General features: G+C 45.4%; 1 protein-coding gene across 2 annotated transcripts in view; it reads right to left on the reverse strand.

Moving 5' to 3' along the window:
* The window catches only part of LOC115131441 (ubiquitin-conjugating enzyme E2 E2-like), a 49,139-nt gene that overhangs the window by 28,794 nt on the left and 674 nt on the right, over positions 1–19,671 (reverse strand). For both annotated transcript variants that reach the window (XM_029663179.2, XM_029663178.2), the window contains exons 2-3: positions 18,151–18,342; positions 15,121–15,171 (exon numbers count right to left, since the gene is read on the reverse strand). In XM_029663179.2, the coding sequence (XP_029519039.1) occupies positions 15,121–15,171; positions 18,151–18,335 (236 nt within the window). In that variant the 5' untranslated portion in view covers positions 18,336–18,342. The remainder of the gene's footprint in view (positions 1–15,120; positions 15,172–18,150; positions 18,343–19,671) is intronic.

Consider the following 19,671-nt stretch of genomic DNA (forward strand, 5'->3'; position numbering starts at 1 on the left):
ATCCTCTTGGTCTAATGGCTTGGCTTACGAGAAGTCTGTGGCAAGAATCCCACCAGTTACACTTGTTATGGTATAAATAAACCATCTCTCTCTTGCCTATAGTGATCATGGCTGTATTGATTACACTGCACTGAGAGCATTGATTTCACAACAGTGCTATTGAGATACCTGCCTGCAAATGACACACAGTCTCTGTCCTGTGACGCCTGACCATCCGCTCTTCGACACCCTTTCTTTCTCAAAACTGTACCAGATTGAGTTTGAAGACCTTCTCTCACTCTCATCTAGATTGAGTTGTCCTGTATTCCCAAACCCTCTTGCCACTCCATTTATTTGAGCTATTGCAGGGCTTAATGATTAGTTGACAAGTTGAATTAGGTATGCTGGCACTGAAATAGATTAAATATGTGAAATGGCTGCTGGTCCCTGAGGAGACGGGGTTGGGAGACCCTGAACACAGAGATTCCCCACGTTTCCTCTGTTCTCCTGTTCTCCCTCTCAGTGGCAGCTGTGAAAGGGCAGGAGGAGAGCCCTGGCAGGAATCTGATATCCTGTCTTTGTGAGGGGAGCAAGGCCATGGGCATGTGTGTGTCTACACTGGACTCCGTGCCAGAATTGTAATAGAATTCCACCCTTGCCAGTGTTTGCATTGGAAGCCATTTGTCCGGGTGACAACATTTCACTGTTTACAGTTAATACACACGAGCAGCAGATACAACCTGAGCCTCTCAGTGACTGGAGGACCCAGGCCACAAACATTTGACAATATATGTGCTTGTACATGCTTATAATGCATAATGCTTCAAAACAATTTACACCTGTCAGCTTTAAGTAGTGTTAACACTTTTATTAACAAAGCGGAGGAGCGGAGGAGACGGAGAGGAGGAAAGAAGGAAAGGAGGAAAGAAGGAGAGGTGGAAAGAAGGAAAGGAGGAAAGAAGGAGGTAGAAAGAAGGAAAGGAGGAAAGAAGGAGAGGTGGAAAGAAGGAAAGGAGGAAAGAAGGAGAGGTGGAAGGAAGGAGATGAGGAAGGAAGAAGGACAGGAGGAAGAAAGGAGATGAGGAAGGAGAGGAGGAAGAAAGAATCAGAGGTTGAAAGAAGGAGAGGAGGAAGGAAGGAGAGGAGCACTTTGAGAAAGAGTAACCCACCACTGATTTACACTGCTCTTAAAACAGTATTACACCTGTCCCCCCCTCCCCTCCTCCTCCTCCTGAAACAGACCAGAGATAAAAGGAGAGATAGGCCCACTAAGGGTTAGTGGGGTTTAAAGGGGAAGTGTAGCAGCATAAAGGGCACATTAAGAATTCAACAGCCCGGGTATTGAATCCTGTCACAGCCACGTCATCTGGAAAGCTAAACCCAGGCAGGCATGGATACAATGAAACAGCCATTGACAGTGTGGAGGAGGGCGGTCTCATGAGAATGAGACCTGAGACAAGAGAGGATCCTAGCATTTTCCACCCTGGTGTGTGTGTGTCCTGGTAGGAATGTCTCCCATAGGTTGAATACAGCTGCAGCTGGTGGGAAAGTGACCTCTGTCTGGAGTCCGGACACTCAGCAATGCAGAACTACAGTGCCTTGAAACATTGCTCTCCATTCAAATGAGTGCCTTTCTTCATGTTAGAGGGCAAAGCAGCACGAGAGGCTGGAGTGGCCAGTAGTATCTCAGAGGAAGAGATCAGATACTGTAGTGCAATAAGAACATCATCATCATTTCCACTGATTCTCCGGCATTATGTCTGCTGACTGGAGCACATTACAGGGTGATCTGGAGAATGCTGTTTAGTCTATTTCTACAGTATGACTGAGTAACACTGTGAAGTCTATTTGTACAGTACAACTGAGTAACACTGTGAACTCTATTTCTACAGTATGACTGAGTAACACTGTGAAGTCTATTTCTACAGTACAACTCAGTAACACTGTGAAGTCTATTTGTACAGTATGACTGAGTAACACTGTCAAGTCTATTTGTACAGTACAACTGAGTAACACTGTGAAGTCTATTTCTACAGTACAACTCAGTAACACTGTGAAGTCTATTTCTACAGTATGACTGAGTAACACTGTGAAGTCTATTTCTACAGTATGACTGAGTAACACTGTGAAGTCTATTTCTACAGTACAACTCAGTAACACTGTGAAGTCTATTTGTACAGTACAACTGAGTAACACTGTGAAGTCTATTTCTACAGTACAACTCAGTAACACTGTGAAGTCTATTTGTACAGTATGACTGAGTAACACTGTCAAGTCTATTTGTACAGTACAACTGAGTAACACTGTGAAGTCTATTTCTACAGTACAACTCAGTAACACTGTGAAGTCTATTTCTACAGTATGACTGAGTAACACTGTGAAGTCTATTTCTACAGTATGACTGAGTAACACTGTGAAGTCTATTTCTACAGTACAACTCAGTAACACTGTGAAGTCTATTTGTACAGTACAACTGAGTAACACTGTGAAGTCTATTTCTACAGTATGACTGAGCAACACTGTGAAGTCTATTTCTACAGTATGACTGAGTAACACTGTGAAGTCTATTTCTACTGTATGACTGAGTAACACTGTGAAGTCTATTTCTACAGTATGACTGAGCAACACTGTGAAGTCTATTCTACAGTATGACTGAGTAACACTGTGAAGTCTATTTCTACAGTATGACTGAGCAACACTGTGAAGTCTATTTCTACAGTATGACTGAGTAACACTGTGAAGTCTATTTCTACAGTATGACTGAGTAACACTGTGAAGTCTATTTCTACAGTATGACTGAGCAACACTGTGAAGTCTATTTCTACAGTATGACTGAGTAACACTGTGAAGTCTATTTCTACAGTATGACTGAGTAACACTGTGAAGTCTATTTCTACAGTATGACTGAGTAACACTGTGAAGTCTATTTCTACAGTACGACTGAGTAACACTGTGAAGTCTATTTCTACAGTATGACTGAGTAACACTGTGAAGTCTATTTCTACAGTATGACTGAGTAACACTGTGAAGTCTATTTCTACAGTATGACTGAGTAACACTGTGAAGTCTATTTCTACAGTATGACTGAGTAACACTGTGAAGTCTATTTCTACAGTATGACTGAGTAACACTGTGAAGTCTATTTCTACAGTATGACTGAGTAACACTGTGAAGTCTATTTCTACAGTACGACTGAGTAACACTGAGGTTTATTATTATGTATATTATATTATGTATATTTGTATTTATTATGTCAATGGGAACATTAAGGCAGTTATATACAACATGACATGACCTTTCATAACACTTTTCACAACACATTAAGTGTGTTCCCTCAGGCCACTACTCTACTACCACATATCTACAATAATCCATGTGTACGTGTGTGTATGTCTCTTCACAGTCCCTGCTGTTCCATAAGGTGTATTGTTATCTGTTTTTTAACTCTGATTCTACCGCTTGCATCAGTTACCTGATGTGGAATAGAGTTCCATGTAGCCCTGGCTCTATGTAGTACTGTGTGCCTCCCATAGTCTGTTCTGGACTCTGGGATCGCGAAGAGACCTCTGGTGGCATGTGGGGTATACAGGTATACATGGATACAAGTAGCCTGGGTGCATTCAGAACCTCTGAGCACTATTGCTGAAACCACATGTCAGTTTTGACCTCAATCCACTAAGAAAACAGACCTGACCATTTTATCACCATCATTTTATCACATCGACTCGGTCTGTCCTGCCTTCGTTATTCACTCTTTTATTTATTCCTTGTGTCACTACTTCCATTTATTTACTTTGATCTTTCTCTGCATTGTTTGAAAGGACCCGTAACTAAGCGTTTCACTGTTAGTCTACACCTGTTGTTTACGAAAGCATGTGACAGGGACAGTTTTATATGTTTCCTCCATCCATACCCTGCCTTCCCTCCAGCTTGCTCTGCCCTCCAGGAGCCATGTATCATGTCAATAACATTAGCAGGTATGTACACAGTACAGGGACGTTGCTGGCATTGCTCGGGCGGGAGGCAGCACGCCTCTGTCCATTTCCCCTCACAACTGGTTAGTTGAGTACTGCTGTAACAACAACAGAGGCAGATATAGAGAGAGACAACCAGCCAGGACAGCCTTAGTCCTCTTGCTGTGTGTTTGTCACTGTGTTGAGATATTGGCTGTTAAAGCCAGTGGGGAAGCCAGATAGTTGACAACTATGGCTCTACACATTTACTGACATTTGTGGCTGCTTTGCGTGGTGTATTGTTGTCTCTAACTTCTTTGTCCTTTGTGCTGCTGTCTGTGTAAAATAATGTTTGTAGCTTGTTTTGTGTTGCTACCATGTTGTGCTGCTGCCATGCGGTGTTCTAATGTGTTGCTGCCATGCTATGTTGTTGTCTTAGGTCTCTCTTTATGTAGTGTTGTGGTGTCTCTCTTGTCATGACATCAAAACTATGAAATAACACTCATGTAGTAACCAAACAAGTGTTAAACAAATCTAAATAGATTTTAGATTATTCAAAGTAGCCACCATTTGCCTTGATGACAGCTTTGCACACCAACGAGACCAGATCAGGGTTGGGTTATAAAAAAATATCTGAAACTTTGAACATCACACAGAGCACCATTAAATCCATTATTAAAAAATGGAAAGAATATGGCACCACAACAAACCTGCCAAGAGAGGGCCACCCACCAAAACTCACGGACCAGGCAAGGAGGGCATTAATCAGAGAGGCAACAAAGAGACCAAAGATAACCCTGAAGCAGCTGCAAAGCTCCACAGCGGAGATTGGAGTATCTGTCCATAGAACCACTTTAAGCCATCTGGCACAAACCCAACACCTCTCATCACCATGAGAACACCATCCCCACAGTGAAGCATGATGGGGCAGGATGTTTTTCCATTCTCCAGCATGAAGGAATGATGGATGGCGCTAAATAGAGGGAAATTCTTGAGGCAAACCTGTTTCAGTCTTCCAGGGTTTTGAGACTGGGACGGAGGTTCACCTTCCAGCAGGACAATGACCCTAAGCATACTGCTAAAGCAACACTTGAGTGGTTTAAGGGGAAACATTTTTAAATGTCTTGGAATGGCCTTGTCAAAGCCCAGACCTCAATCCAATTGAGAATCTGTGGTATGACTTAAAGATTGCTGTCCACCACCGTAACCCATCCAACTTGAAGGATTTGGAGCAGTTTTGCCTTGAAGAATGGGCAAAAATCACAGTGTCTAGATGTACCAAGCTTATAGAGACATACAGAAAGAGACTTGCAGCTGTAATTGCTGCAAAAGGTGGGGGGGGGGTGAATAGTTATGCACGCTTCTGTTTTTTTGTCTTATTTCTTGTTTATTTCACAAAAAAATATTTTGCAACTTCAAAGTGTTGTGTAAATCAAATGATACAAACCCCCCAAAAGTCTATTTTAATTCCAGTTTGAAAGGCAACGAAATAGGAAAAATCCCAGCCCTTGTCCCCGCAGGAGGCCTTTTGGTAGGCGGGAATTGTAAGGATTCGCCACTTTTTTCAATTTTTGCCTAAAATTATATACCCAAATGTATCTGCCTGTAGTTCAGGCCCTGAAACAAGGATATGCATATTCTTGGTACCATTTGAAAGGCAACTCTTTGAAGTTTGTGGAAATGTGAAAGGAATGTAGGAGAATATAACACAATAGATCATACAAAGAAAAAAACTACCGTTCTTTTGTATTTTTTTTGTACCATCATATTTGTAATGCAAGGGAAAGGCCATAACAGAACAGGGCTCCGGGCAGCCGAGCGGAAATGGAGGAAAACTCGCCTCCCTGCGGACCTGACATCCTTTCACTCCCTCCTCTCTACATTTTCCTCTTCTCTCTCTGCTGCTAAAGCCACTTTCTACCACTCTAAATTCCAAGCATCTGCCTCTAACCCTAGGAAGCTCTTTGCAACCTTCTCCTCCCTCCTGAATCCTCCTCCCCCCCCCCCTCCTCCTCCCTCTCTGCAGATGACTTCGTCAACCATTTTGAAAAGAAGGTCGACGACATCCGATCCTCGTTTGCTAAGTCAAACGACACCGCTGGTTCTGCTCACACTGCCCTACCCTGTGCTCTGACCTCTTTCTCCCTCTCTCTCCAGATGAAATCTCGCGTCTTGTGACGGCCGGCCGCCCAACAACCTGCCCGCTTGACCCTATCCCCTCCTCTCTTCTCCAGACCATTTCCGGTGACCTTCTCCTTACCTCACCTCGCTCATCAACTCATCCCTGACCGCTGGCTACGTCCCTTCCGTCTTCAAGAGAGCGAGAGTTGCACCCTTCTGAAAAACCTACACTCGATCCCTCCGATGTCAACAACTACAGACCAGTATCCCTTCTTTCTTTTCTCTCCAAAACTCTTGAACGTGCCGTCCTTGGCCAGCTCTCCCGCTATCTCTCTCAGAATGACCTTCTTGATCCAAATCAGTCAGGTTTCAAGACTAGTCATTCAACTGAGACTGCTCTTCTCTGTATCACGGAGGCGCTCCGCACTGCTAAAGCTAACTCTCTCTCCTCTGCTCTCATCCTTCTAGACCTATCGGCTGCCTTCGATACTGTGAACCATCAGATCCTCCTCTCCACCCTCTCCGAGTTGGGCATCTCCGGCGCGGCCCATGCTTGGATTGCGTCCTACCTGACAGGTCGCTCCTACCAGGTGGCGTGGCGAGAATCTGTCTCCTCACCACGCGCTCTCACCACTGGTGTCCCCCAGGGCTCTGTTCTAGGCCCTCTCCTATTCTCGCTATACACCAAGTCACTTGGCTCGGTCATAACCTCACATGGTCTCTCCTATCATTGCTATGCAGACGACACACAATTAATCTTCTCCTTTCCCCCCTCTGATGACCAGGTGGCGAATCGCATCTCTGCATGTCTGGCAGACATATCAGTGTGGATGACGGATCACCACCTCAAGCTGAACCTCGGCAAGACGGAGCTGCTCTTCCTCCCGGGAAGGACTGCCCGTTCCATGATCTCGCCATCACGGTTGACAACTCCATCGTGTCCTCCTCCCAGAGCGCTAAGAACCTTGGCGTGATCCTGGACAACACCCTGTCGTTCTCAACTAACATCAAGGCGGTGGCCCGTTCCTGTAGGTTCATGCTCTACAACATCCGCAGAGTACGACCCTGCCTCACACAGGAAGCGGCGCAGGTCCTAATCCAGGCACTTGTCATCTCCCGTCTGGATTACTGCAACTCGCTGTTGGCTGGGCTCCTGCCTGTGCCATTAAACCCCTACAACTCATCCAGAACGCCGCAGCCCGTCTGGTGTTCAACCTTCCCAAGTTCTCTCACGTCACCCCGCTCCTCCGCTCTCTCCACTGGCTTCCAGTTGAAGCTCGCATCCGCTACAAGACCATGGTGCTTGCCTACGGAGCTGTGAGGGGAACGGCACCTCAGTACCTCCAGGCTCTGATCAGGCCCTACACCCAAACAAGGGCACTGCGTTCATCCACCTCTGGCCTGCTCGCCTCCCTACCACTGAGGAAGTACAGTTCCCGCTCAGCCCAGTCAAAACTGTTCGCTGCTCTGGCCCCCCAATGGTGGAACAAACTCCCTCACGACGCCAGGACAGCGGAGTCAATCACCACCTTCCGGAGACACCTGAAACCCCACCTCTTTAAGGAATACCTAGGATAGGATAAAGTAATCCTTCTCACCCCCCCTTAAAAGACTTAGATGCACTATTGTAAAGTGGCTGTTCCACTGGATGTCATAAGGTGAAAGCACCAATTTGTAAGTCGCTCTGGATAAGAGCGTCTGCTAAATGACTTAAATGTAAATGTATAATGTATTACTCCAGCCTAGGTGCAATTTGACCACTAGATGGCAGCAGTGTATGTGCAAAGTATTAGACTGATCCAACAAACCATTGCATTTCTGTTCAAAATGTTGTATCAAGACTGCCCAAATGTGCCTAATTTGTTTATTAACTAACATGCCTACTTAAATAAAAGGTTTAATAAAATATATATTTATAAATGTAGACTATTATCAAGTGTGCTCTGTTTTGTTACCTTCTTTCTCTACCTCAGCAGGTTCTCCTTTCCTCAATACACACACTTACACAAGACAGTATAAGCCAAACATGAGTCTGTGGGTAATAAAATGATGATGATGATGATGTGTCCATGGACTACCAAAGGATACTGCAGGCAGCATGTTAATGAGGGGCTAATCACTCACCCAACACAGAGACACGATGAGCATCTCTCACAATAACACGGGTGACATCAGTCACATAACTCCACTTTGTCAGAGCCTTTAATCAGCTGTGTCTAACGGCAGAGCAGACTGACAAAAAAGCAAGTAAGGAGATTGGTGAATTGGAAATTATAATGGTGAAATGAGGATCTGTAGTGTGTGAGAAGAAGCATAGCGAGGGAGTGAAGAGCGGGAGAGAAGATAAAGACATGTAGAGTGTCTGTGAAAAGAGAACAGAAGAGCAAAGAAGAGAAAGGCCCTCCACCCAGCTGAGGGTAATTAGATCCATAGTGTGAGGTCACAGCAAGTGGAGGAATCTTCCTGGGCCTCTCTTAGCTTCTGTGGACCAGATGGGACTATGACTATATTCTCTCCCTCTCCCCTCCCCTCACCTCCCCTTCAAATTCAAATAAAAGAGACTACTACAGCCGAAAGGAGAGGCTAGACTCCAAACATTTAAAGCATGTTGCTTATTCATGGATTTCTGGTGACATATTACTCCCTCTGATGGAATTCTATTAGAATTCTCTGGCAATAACATCCTACCCTCCTAGCTGAGAGAAAGCGTAATGATGTGGAACATGGAATGCTAAGCATATCATAACAATAGCAGTTGCACTCCAATGCTTCCAAATTGACTGTTTAATTCATCTCTCTTTCTCTCAGAGTAATTTTTACAATGATGTTCTTCTCTTGTTAAAAACGACTAAGTGCTTGAACTTTTAGTCTCCCTGTGGACTCTGGGATTGCCTGTTTGGCTTGCTGCTGGTTTGTTGGTAAAAACTAAATTCATATGAGTTGACCTGAAGAAATCACTCACTCACTATCTGCCAAGTAAACACTCTTCATATTAAATTATGATATTGACTTGATCATGTTGATATGTGAGTGTGTGCTGTTTATACATTTATACTTTTCACATGAGAGCAGTTCAAATGACTGCTTGGTATGTATGATGATTGTCAGAGACATGGGATGTGACACATTACTACTACACCACACCAATCAGAACCCCCCTTCTACCACCACCGCGATAATCAAAACGCTGTCTTGTTCTCTCCTCCCTCTGTCCTCTCCTCACTAATCTCCACCCTCCTCTCCTCTCCTTCCTCCCTCTGTCCCGTCCACCCTCCTCTCATCCCTCTGTCCTTTTCACCCTCCTCTCTCCTCTACTCCCTCTGTCCTATACTCCTCTCCTCCCCCATCTGTCCTCGCCCCCGTCTATCCTCTCCTCCCGCTGTCTGTCCTATCCTCCTCTCTCCTCTCCTCCCCCAGTCTGTCCTCGCCTCCCCCCCGTCTGTCCTTGCCTCCCCCGTCTGTCCTCGCCTCCCCCGGTCTGTCCTCTCCTCCCCGTCTTCACTCGCCTCCCCCGTCTGTCCTCTCCTCCCCCGTCTGTCCTCTCCTCCCCCGTCTGTCCTCTCCTCCCCCCGTCTGTCCTCTCCTCCCCCCGTCTGTCCTCGCCTCCCCCCGTCTGTCCTCTCCTCCCCCCGTCTGTCCTCTCCTGTCCTCTCCTCCCCCGTCTGTCCTCTCCTCTCCCCCGTCTGTCCTCTTCTCCCCCCGTCTGTCCTCTCCCCCGTCTGTCCTCGCCTCCCCCGTCTGTCCTCTCCTCCCCCGTCTGTCCTCTCCTGTCCTCTCCTCCCCCGTCTGTCCTCTCCTCCCCACGTCTGTCCTCTCCTCCCCCGTCTGTCCTCTCCTCCCCCCCGTCTGTCCTCGCCTCCCCCCGTCTGTCCTCGCCTCCCGCCGTCTGTCCTCGCCTCCCCGTCTGTCCTCTCCTCCCCCCATCTGTCCTCTCCTCCCTCGTCTGTCCTCGCCTCCCCCGTCTGTCCTCGCCTCCCCCCGTCTGTCCTCGCCTTCCCCCGTCTGTCCTCGCCTCCCGCCGTCTGTCCTCACCTCCCCCCGTCTGTCCTATCCTCCTCTCCTCCCCCCCGTCTGTCCTCTCCTCCCCCCTGTCCTGTCCTATCCTCCTCGCCTCCCCCGTCTGTCCTCGCCTCCCCCCCGTCTGTCCTCACCTCCCCCCCGTCTGTCCTATCCTCCTCTCCTCCCCCGTCTGTCCTCGCCTCCCGCCGTCTGTCCTATCCTCCTCTCCTCCCCCGCCTGTCCTCGCCTCCCCGTCTGTCCTCTCCTCCCCCCGTCTGTCCTCGCCTCCCCCGTCTGTCCTCGCATCCCCCTTCTCCTCTCCACCCTTCTCTCCTTCCTCTGTCCTCCTTTCCTCCCTCAAGGAGCCAGCATGCTTCAGTTCGGCTGGCGGCTAGCTTATGTCGGCTAGGCAAACAAAACGAGTGTGCTCGCATAAAAAGCGGCAAAAGTACCGTATGTGCATTTTGAGTCTGAATTTATATACGATAACTCAAGAAATCTGTCATACATTTTTATGCATTTTTATGCTGAGGAGATCTTATTCGCACAATTTTACATTTATTGAAGAATCCTTACAGTCCTTACAGTTGACCAATCAGAGACGAAGGAGCATAGACTTTGTCTATCGAACTTTGGCTGGTCTCAAGAAAGAAATTGTGCGCCGAACAGCCGAAAAACCCCTCACCAAAGTCCAAAACTCTTCTGAACTGGCTGGGAAGCATGCAGATACTTCTAGTAGAAGCACTAAAAGGACAGCCATCTACTTTACCATAGACAAAGACTGGTTAACCATATCTTACCAGAAAACACAGGTGGCCTCACATCACTCAGACCCAGAAACAGGAGGGCTCCACCTCACATCACTCAGACCCAGAAACAGGAGGGCTCCACCTCACATCACTCAGACCCAGAAACAGGAGGGCTCCACCTCACATCACTCAGACCCAGAAACAGGAGGGCTCCACCTCACATCACTCAGACCCAGAAACAGGAGGGCTCCACCTCACATCACTCAGACCCAGAAACAGGAGGGCTCCACCTCACATCACTCAGACCCAGAAACAGGAGGGCTCCACCTCACATCACGCAGACCCAGAAACAGGAGGGCTCCACCTCACATCACTCAGACCCAGAAACAGGAGGGCTCCACCTCACATCACGCAGACCCAGAAACAGGAGGGCTCCACCTCACATCACTCAGACCCAGAAACAGGAGGGCTCCACCTCACATCACTCAGACCCAGAAACAGGAGGGCTCCACCTCACATCACTCAGACCCAGAAACAGGACGGCTCCACCTCACATCACACAGACCCAGAAACAGGAGGGCTCCACCTCACATCACTCAGACCCAGAAACAGGAGGGCTCCACCTCACATCACACAGACCCAGAAACAGGAGGGCTCCACCTCACATCACACAGACCCAGAAACAGGAGGGCTCCACCTCACATCACGCAGACCCAGAAACAGGAGGGCTCCACCTCACATCACGCAGACCCAGAAACAGGAGGGCTCCAGCTCACATCACTGAGACCCAGAAACAGGAGGGCTCCACCTCACATCACTCAGACCCAGAAACAGGAGGGCTCCACCTCACATCACTCAGACCCAGAAACAGGAGGGCTCCACCTCACATCACTGAGACCCAGAAACAGGAGGGCTCCACCTCACATCACTCAGACCCAGAAACAGGAGGGCTCCACAGCAGCCTCTGTTCATGTTATGCATGAAATCTGTGTGTCTCTGAAAAAGCTCCGCAAAGGGTTAAATAAACTCTGCACACTGTGATGTATGCTTCCTCCCTCCCCTGTGCATCAATGTTTCCAGCCTTAGGTCTTAGTCAAGTCTTTGACTATCTCTGAAAGAGCTAACCCAGACGTTTCTGTATCATCTTCATCTACAGTATATATACAAGATGATAATAATCATATCTGAATGCTCATATCGGAGTATGTCTGAAACTGGGAGAGAGACTGCTGCAAGTCAATTACATTGCAAAGCTAATTGAGGCATATATTAGTCAATCACACAGCACCACCGCCCTGATAATCATAGTGTGGAATTAGATATTTTCTCCTTCTGTAGTTCCCCGTTACGATACGCATCAATACTTTCTATTTCACTTCATCACTGTGATGTCTGGAGATGATTACTGGTCTTCATTTAGAATGGATTACTCTGGAACAACACGCTAACACACAATGTTCCTGGGATTATGGAGGAAGGGAGGGAAGGAGAGATAGAGAGAAAGAGAGGGGAGTAGTGGCAGAGAGTGGGAGAAAGAAAGAAAGAAAGAAAGAAAGAAAGAATGAAAGCATGGCCAATCCTCCAAGATATCCACATTGTTTCATTCTGCCAATGGGGGTTTCTTATCAAAACGCTGCCAGGACCATTATGAAAGGATATGGTAATTAACAAAAACACACACACACACACGGAGGTAAAAAGGCGTGTTGAGCAGTGAGGCAATATAATGTGTCTGTTGAGAGGGTATTTACATAGCCTTGCAGAGCACTTCTCACATTCAACGAATTAACTCTCTGCTCAGGTGACAAAGATGATTATAAAAGAGAAAATATCCCCTTAGCATCCGATAATATATACTCCACATCCTGTCTGCTTGGCCTGCTTCCTTTCAACATGTTGCGAAATAAGTTCTTCAAATGAGACACGTTTCGATGAAAGTTAGATGTGTTTTATTTTCCCAAGGGGAAAGTATCACGACTCCCTCTGCTCTCTTTAAAATAGGGATTTAAAAAAAACAGACAGAGAGGAAGGGCGAGAGAAAAAGAAAGGGAGAGAGAGTGAGAGAATGTTTATGAGGTGTTCTGTGATCATGATGAGTGGAGTTGGGTTTTATTGAAATGAGAAGGAAGAGCAGAAGCGGTTCGCTGCAGACGTGAGAAGAAAGGATGGAGAAATAAAGAGAAGCTAATGAGCTGTGTGTATTACAGTGTCCGCTCCCTCACATCTGACGCCTCTCACCCCCCCGTCCTCCTCTACAGAGACTATTAACACTGTTGTCACGTCAATTAGTCGGTGAGGATTTTTCTACTCGTAGCACTATTAAAAAGGAATACAGTTCAAAACAAGAGGAAATTAGCCTCATAACTTCTACTGTACTGTGTAGGCTACCATAAATTATCCTAACGCTTTATTACATCCATATATGAACATTTTTATTCATGCTCATTGCTTTTATCTCACAAAATACATGTTGAAATGTTATATTGTTGTGTCAACATTTGCAAACCAAACACTAAACTACATGTGTTTATAGAAGACTTGGAGGGGAGCTTGGACTAGTTTCTGTAAGAATGAACCAAACACCCCAAGGGGATTCAATACACAGTTCTACGATTCAAGTGTGTCAGAGCTCCCTCACATTGCATTGTACTTAAAGATACTCCAGCAGACTATGGCCAATTATTCACTCATCTCTCTCTCTCTCTCTCTCTCTCACACACACACACACACACACACACCTCTCTGAGGTGACCAAACTGCCGCTGCCTGACGGCAGTTTGAATCCACTCGCCATGAAACTGCTTCAAAATGGACATTCTTCAAATAACAGGTTTTCATACAAATGTCATTTTCAATACAAATGTCTGAAATCTATTTTCCCCCCATCTCCGTTTAGCTCTTTGTCAGTGAATATGATTGTATGCTTCATTGAGATTCTCTGCATCACTCCGGCGGAAATGGTTTTAGAACTGCCACGGGAGTGTTTTTAGTCTGAATCACCCGCACCTTTTTCAGATCACACATATTCATATTATCTCTCTCTCTCTCTCCTCAGCTAGTGTGTTTGTGCATTGAAAAGGTGAAAGAGTGCCTTTCCCAGTCGCAAGAGTCAGAGCAAATGCGGCAGCGGCAAGCAACATAACTAGAGTGATCCCAGTAGTGAACTTACTGGCCAATCAGGTCAATCACTTCTCTTTCTTCTTTTGCTGTGACTCACCATGCACACAGCTCTGATAGGTTTATTCGTCTCACAGTCAGCCCAACAGACTGACAAACTGCATTGTAAATGCAGGCAGCACTGCAGTAATGTATACCTGTATACCATTCATCTGAGTGACTCAGCCAGCACAGCACAGGCTCTTCACAATCCCCATTCCTTCTCCGCCATGCACAGCACAGACTGACAAAGTGCCTCAGGTGTCACAGATACATAAAACAGGCGGATCAGACGATTAACACGCTTACGCACAAACACATGTGCACACACACACATATATACATTGCCTTTGGAAAGTATTCAGACCCCTAGAATTTTGCCAAACGTTGTTATGTTACAGCCTTATTCTAAAATGGATTAAATAAATAAAAATCCTCAGCAATCTACACACAATACCCCATAATGACAAAGCAAAAACAGTTTTTATACATTTTTGCAAATGTATTAAAAGTTTAAAACGGAAATACCTTATTTACATAAGTATTCAGACCCTTTGCTATGAGACTTGAAATTGAGCTCAGGTGCATTCTGGAGACAGGATCGTGTTGAGGCACAGATCTGGCGAAGGGTACCAAAACAATTATGCAGCATTGAAGGTCGCCAACAACACGGTTGCCTCCATCATTCTTAATTGGAAGAAGTTTGGAACCACCAAGACTCTTCCTAGAGCTGGCCGCCCAGCCAAACTGAGCAATCGGGGGAGAAGGGGAATTTGGTCAGGGAGGTGACCAAGAACCCGATGGTCACTCTGACAGAGCTCCAGAGTTCCTCTGCGGGGATGGGAGAACCTTCCAGAAGGGCAACCATCTCTACAGCATTCAACCCATATCAGGCCTTTATGGTAGAGTGGCCAGACAGAAGCCGCTCCTCAGTAAAAAGCACATGACAGCCTGCTTGGAGTTTGCCAAAAGGAACATAAAGACTCTCATTGTGAGGTATTGTGTGTCGATTGATGAGGGAAAAAATGATTTAATCTATTTTAGAATAAGGCTGTAACCTAACAAAATGTGGAAAAAGTCCAGGGGTCTGAATATGTTCCGAAGGCACTGTACACACACTGAAGTACAGACAGTCATAAAACAGACAATGAACAAGCTCCTACCTGCAGTTAGGTGGCGGGTCCAAGGTTATCTCAGCCAGCTCCTTCTGAATCCTGGGGAATGAGGAGGAACACACATTACACACACACTTGATATACATTACACACAAACATCACATACAGATTATATATACGTAATGTTAAACCCACACAGACACACGCGACATACTAGCTAGCCGGTGTGTTGTAAAAATCCTGTCTACACACTGAATAACTTATTGATTTCCTAATGAGCTCCTAGCATTGTGATTGAATACAGGAATACATCCTGTCAAGCTATATCAATATAGGGACGCACTGTTGAATTCCTCCTCTTGTTTCATGGGCCTGTGCAAATTGACATTGACTACAGACAGGCCTTGCTGTGTAAAAGAGTCATATTTGCTTTCTGGACAAATCAACTATGAATCTGATATTGAGATGAGGATTTTAATGACTCAGGGTGGAATAAATCTGACTGATTTAGTCTCTCTCTCCTCCCCTACTCTCCCCTCCCTCCCTCTTTCTATCCTTCCCTCTCTCTTACTTTCTCCCCCTTCCTCTCTCCCTACATGTTGGAATCCTTTCCACAGCTAACAGCTAGACTAAATAAAGGTTTAGTTTAGTGAGTAGACGGGATCAAGACAGGGTTCAAATTACACTGTCGTACACAGCACTGCTCATTACATACCTATGCTAATGATTTGCTCTGAGGATTCTAACAGCCAGGTGCTGTTTTTATTTTATTTTTTACAATCAATGACTTCACCGTCCATTAAGGCTGCAATATTCCACTCACACTGAGACAACCCTGACAACAAGCTACTCTCCAGGGTTTGGAACTGGTTCAGGGAACAAAACCAAAAAAACAGAAAAGAATGAGAACTGGGAACGAAAGTGATCTATACTGTTCCGGAACAGAACTGTTATTTTAAAAGCATGGGAACAGGTTAATACTGTTCTTTTACATTCCTGGATTTTTTCCCCCCCAGTGCCGCAAAAAAACACAACAAAGTGCCTATGCAAAGTACTCTCTCTGTCACTCAGAAACTTATTCCAGTGTCTGCCTGCCAGCTAAAAATCTTTAGCAGTGTGTGTGCATGTATAGGCTACCTACCCCTCCGAAGCATAAGCTACTGTAGCCTACCGACGTTACAAGCGTGATTCAGAAATTAGGGAGAGAGATTTTTAATTGGTCCCACATTAAGCCAACTCTTTCTTGGAAGTTCAAAGACATTCAAAGTTCCCTCATAGAAGTCGCTCCTCCGTAGGTATAATTCTGTGGGCCTAATTCAGATAATGCATGTCATAACAAGATGCCCAGTGCTTCAAGCCTCCTCCTCCACCCTCTCTCGCTTTCCCCCCACCCGCAGAATTTCAGTCGCACCTCGCGCCCTACACTTGTCTGTCCAATGCATGTAAACAACTAACTATAGCTTGCTGCTCTATCTGCACTGATTGGTGAAGTAATTTAATGTTGATTTCAGAGGTTTAAAAAGGAGCCGAAAGGAACGATATAAAACATAACTTTTTTGGTGTTTAAACTGGTTCAGATATTTATTTTCCTGGTCAGAACAGTGGAACAGAACAACAACAAAAATGGTTCTGTTTACTAAACGATTGGAAAATAATTTTGCTTCAAACCCCTGCTACTCTCATGAATAATCATAAACCTAAAGATTTTGAGATATAAGCCTAGTTCCGAATGTATAAAGCGTCTTAGAGTAGGGGTGATGATGTAAATTAGGTCCTCCCTGTCCATAACAATTTGATTCATTATGATCTAAAAGGCAAAACTGATCCTAGTCTGAGACGCTTCATGTGGCCCCTGGCCCTAAATCATCTATGCACAATGCTCGCAACAACTGTTGTTACTATCTGTCATTGTAAATAAGAATTTGTTATTAACTGACTTGCCTAGTTAAATAAAGGTAAAAAATAAAATAAAATTTAAAAAAATAGATATAAAAAATAATAATAAACCCCCCCAAAAAAACATATGAACATATAAATATGATTTAAAAATGCACAAAAAATAATAAATATAAAAAAATTAAAATTAAAAAAGATACTTTCAAAAAAAGATTTACATCTGCTAGATGAGCTATATAAATAGTCAGCTGCAGCCATGGGGGAGGACAACGACAAGCAGCCTTCCAATATCAGGAGACAGGGAAGCATCACAACATCAGTTGAAATGGCACACCTCCGCTCACCACCCCTACCACCACCGCTGCCGCCACCACCACGGCTCAGAGCGGGAGAGAACCTAAGGTGGTCATTTTGTTAATTTAACCTGTCATCGCTGTCGCTGTCGACTCATTCCCTCGTTCCTCTCCAAATGTCACGCCATGGAGGAATGTGCACACATACACACACACACGGACACACACAGAGGAGTGCTGACAGGTAGGCACCACACCTCAAAGAGCGAGTGAGCGATGGCAGAACAAACGACAGCAGATCCCCTCATCTCCTCTGTGTGCTTGTATTGATAATCAACTCTCTGGTTCATGATGAGAGTAGACTGAGGGTAAATCATTGTGCAGTGGGAAAAGACGTCTTTCTGCAAGGGGCTGTATAACTGTAATACAATCACCACGGTTATGGAGTAAGTCGTTCCCAGGCTTGAATGCACAGTACGCTCTGTAATTTCATCTACAGTATTTTCTCCTGAAGTGGCAAACTTTACCTGGTGAGGCTGCAGGCTGTTAAGAGAGGATGGAGGGAGGAATAAATGAGAAAATGAACGAGGGAATCCATGGGGAAATGGACTAATTACAGAACATGCAGGCCTCCCTTGTTCATGTTCACGCATCCATGGGCTCTCTCTCTGTGACACAAACATTTTGTTTTTCTCTAATGTCCCACAGACCATTGAATTTCATAATAACCCATTGATGGTTATAATAAATCCACTGCTTCAAGGTGCATCTGAGTCAATATCATCTCCGTATTATACTGTTTATGAAGTACTTTTGAACAAGACCATTAAGGACACTTCCTTACACAACCTACATGGACAGAATAGAATAGAGAGAATTGCAGCTATACCTCTTGGCGCTGGTGGAGAGCTTGGCAGCGGTCTTGCTGGATATCTTGGCCTCTTTCTTCTTGGGCGTTGTCTGATCTCGTTCCTGACCCGGAGGGGCCACCTCTCTCTGCTCCGCATCCCAGCTGCCTCCACTTGTGTTGGGACTGTCTTCTGGCCTCGAGCTGGGCTGCACCTCACTGGACATCCTGGCACTGGGACACACATGCATTCGGGGGCACACACACACACACACACACACAGATAAGTCGAAGGTTTGGGGTTTCCCTAGACACCTTACAAAGTAGGCGTATCACCTGACTAAAGATATAGCAATCAAAGGTTTGAATCCTATTGGTTCGGTGGTTGTCTTTCAGTCAGTGGCTATTCTGTTAGAAGTATAGTATTAAAAACCAAACCACCAGAGACGGCTAGCCAGCCAGCCACAGCCAACAGAATTAAATACTGTTCCCCTCCTAGGTCTCAGGTCTTTTAAAGGTCATTATAGTAAGGCAGGCAGGTTCCATGTCCCCACAGACCAGCTCACACTACAGCCTCTATAATCAAAGCTCCTTCTACAAGGTCGCATTGAGGAAATGTAATTTCCCAACATACCATATGAGCCTTCAAGGTGAAGCTGTGCATTTTAAACATTCACAGAATGAGAAGTAGTTGTTTGAGTAAATGGGGGCTGTGTGCAGTGTGTGTGTGTGTGTGTGCAGTGTGTGTAGGGCTACTGTAAAGGAGCAGATGGTTGCTGAAATGAGCATCACATTCCAGAAAGAGCATGACGACAGACAGCAGATCTTCAATCAACGCAAAGTGCAGCTATACCACACACACTTTGGTCATGAACACTCAGAATCCGTTGGGCAACATTCTGCACAGACAGTAATTGGATGCATTAACACATTTTTCTCTTGATGCAGTGATTGGTGATTTCTACTGAGGCAACTGATGAGTGTTGTTAATAGGCTAAGCATACAATAACAATGCATGATCTTCTAGGAAACATTATGTTTCTGTTCGATTTTATTGATTCTACTCTATGAATCATATCTATTTGAAAAGTGAAATACTTATGGTCAATTGAAATACTGTGAGATTTGGCTATCAAAGACCTTGACGCACATACATGTAACAATAACATAACACCATCAATGCAACCCCCCAAATGAGGATATCGTTCTTCTCCCAGGTCATAGGCTCTTTAAACACTTTCAGTGTTCTCCTTTTGAAAAGGACCGGTGATGATAAAAACAGCTGAAAAGTAACGAATCCCGTGCTGCATTGGTCTCACAGTCATTCATACAACAACAGATAAGGATGAGCACATTTTTCTTTTGTTGTGTAAATAATCCCTGTGGTCACGCGGGGCTGTCACAATAACTGAGCCAGTAGGTCTACTGCTGGGGGAGCAGCCCTCACATCGCGTGCACCCCACGCAATTGAGGAGGCCTAAAAATGAACACCCCAACAGTAATACGAGAACCCTCGTGTTCCCTCATTGCCTAAAGATACGCTGCCACACAAAACAAATCGTT

Source organism: Oncorhynchus nerka, linkage group LG7 (genome assembly GCF_034236695.1).
Source record: "Oncorhynchus nerka isolate Pitt River linkage group LG7, Oner_Uvic_2.0, whole genome shotgun sequence".
Lineage (NCBI taxonomy): Eukaryota > Metazoa > Chordata > Actinopteri > Salmoniformes > Salmonidae > Oncorhynchus > Oncorhynchus nerka.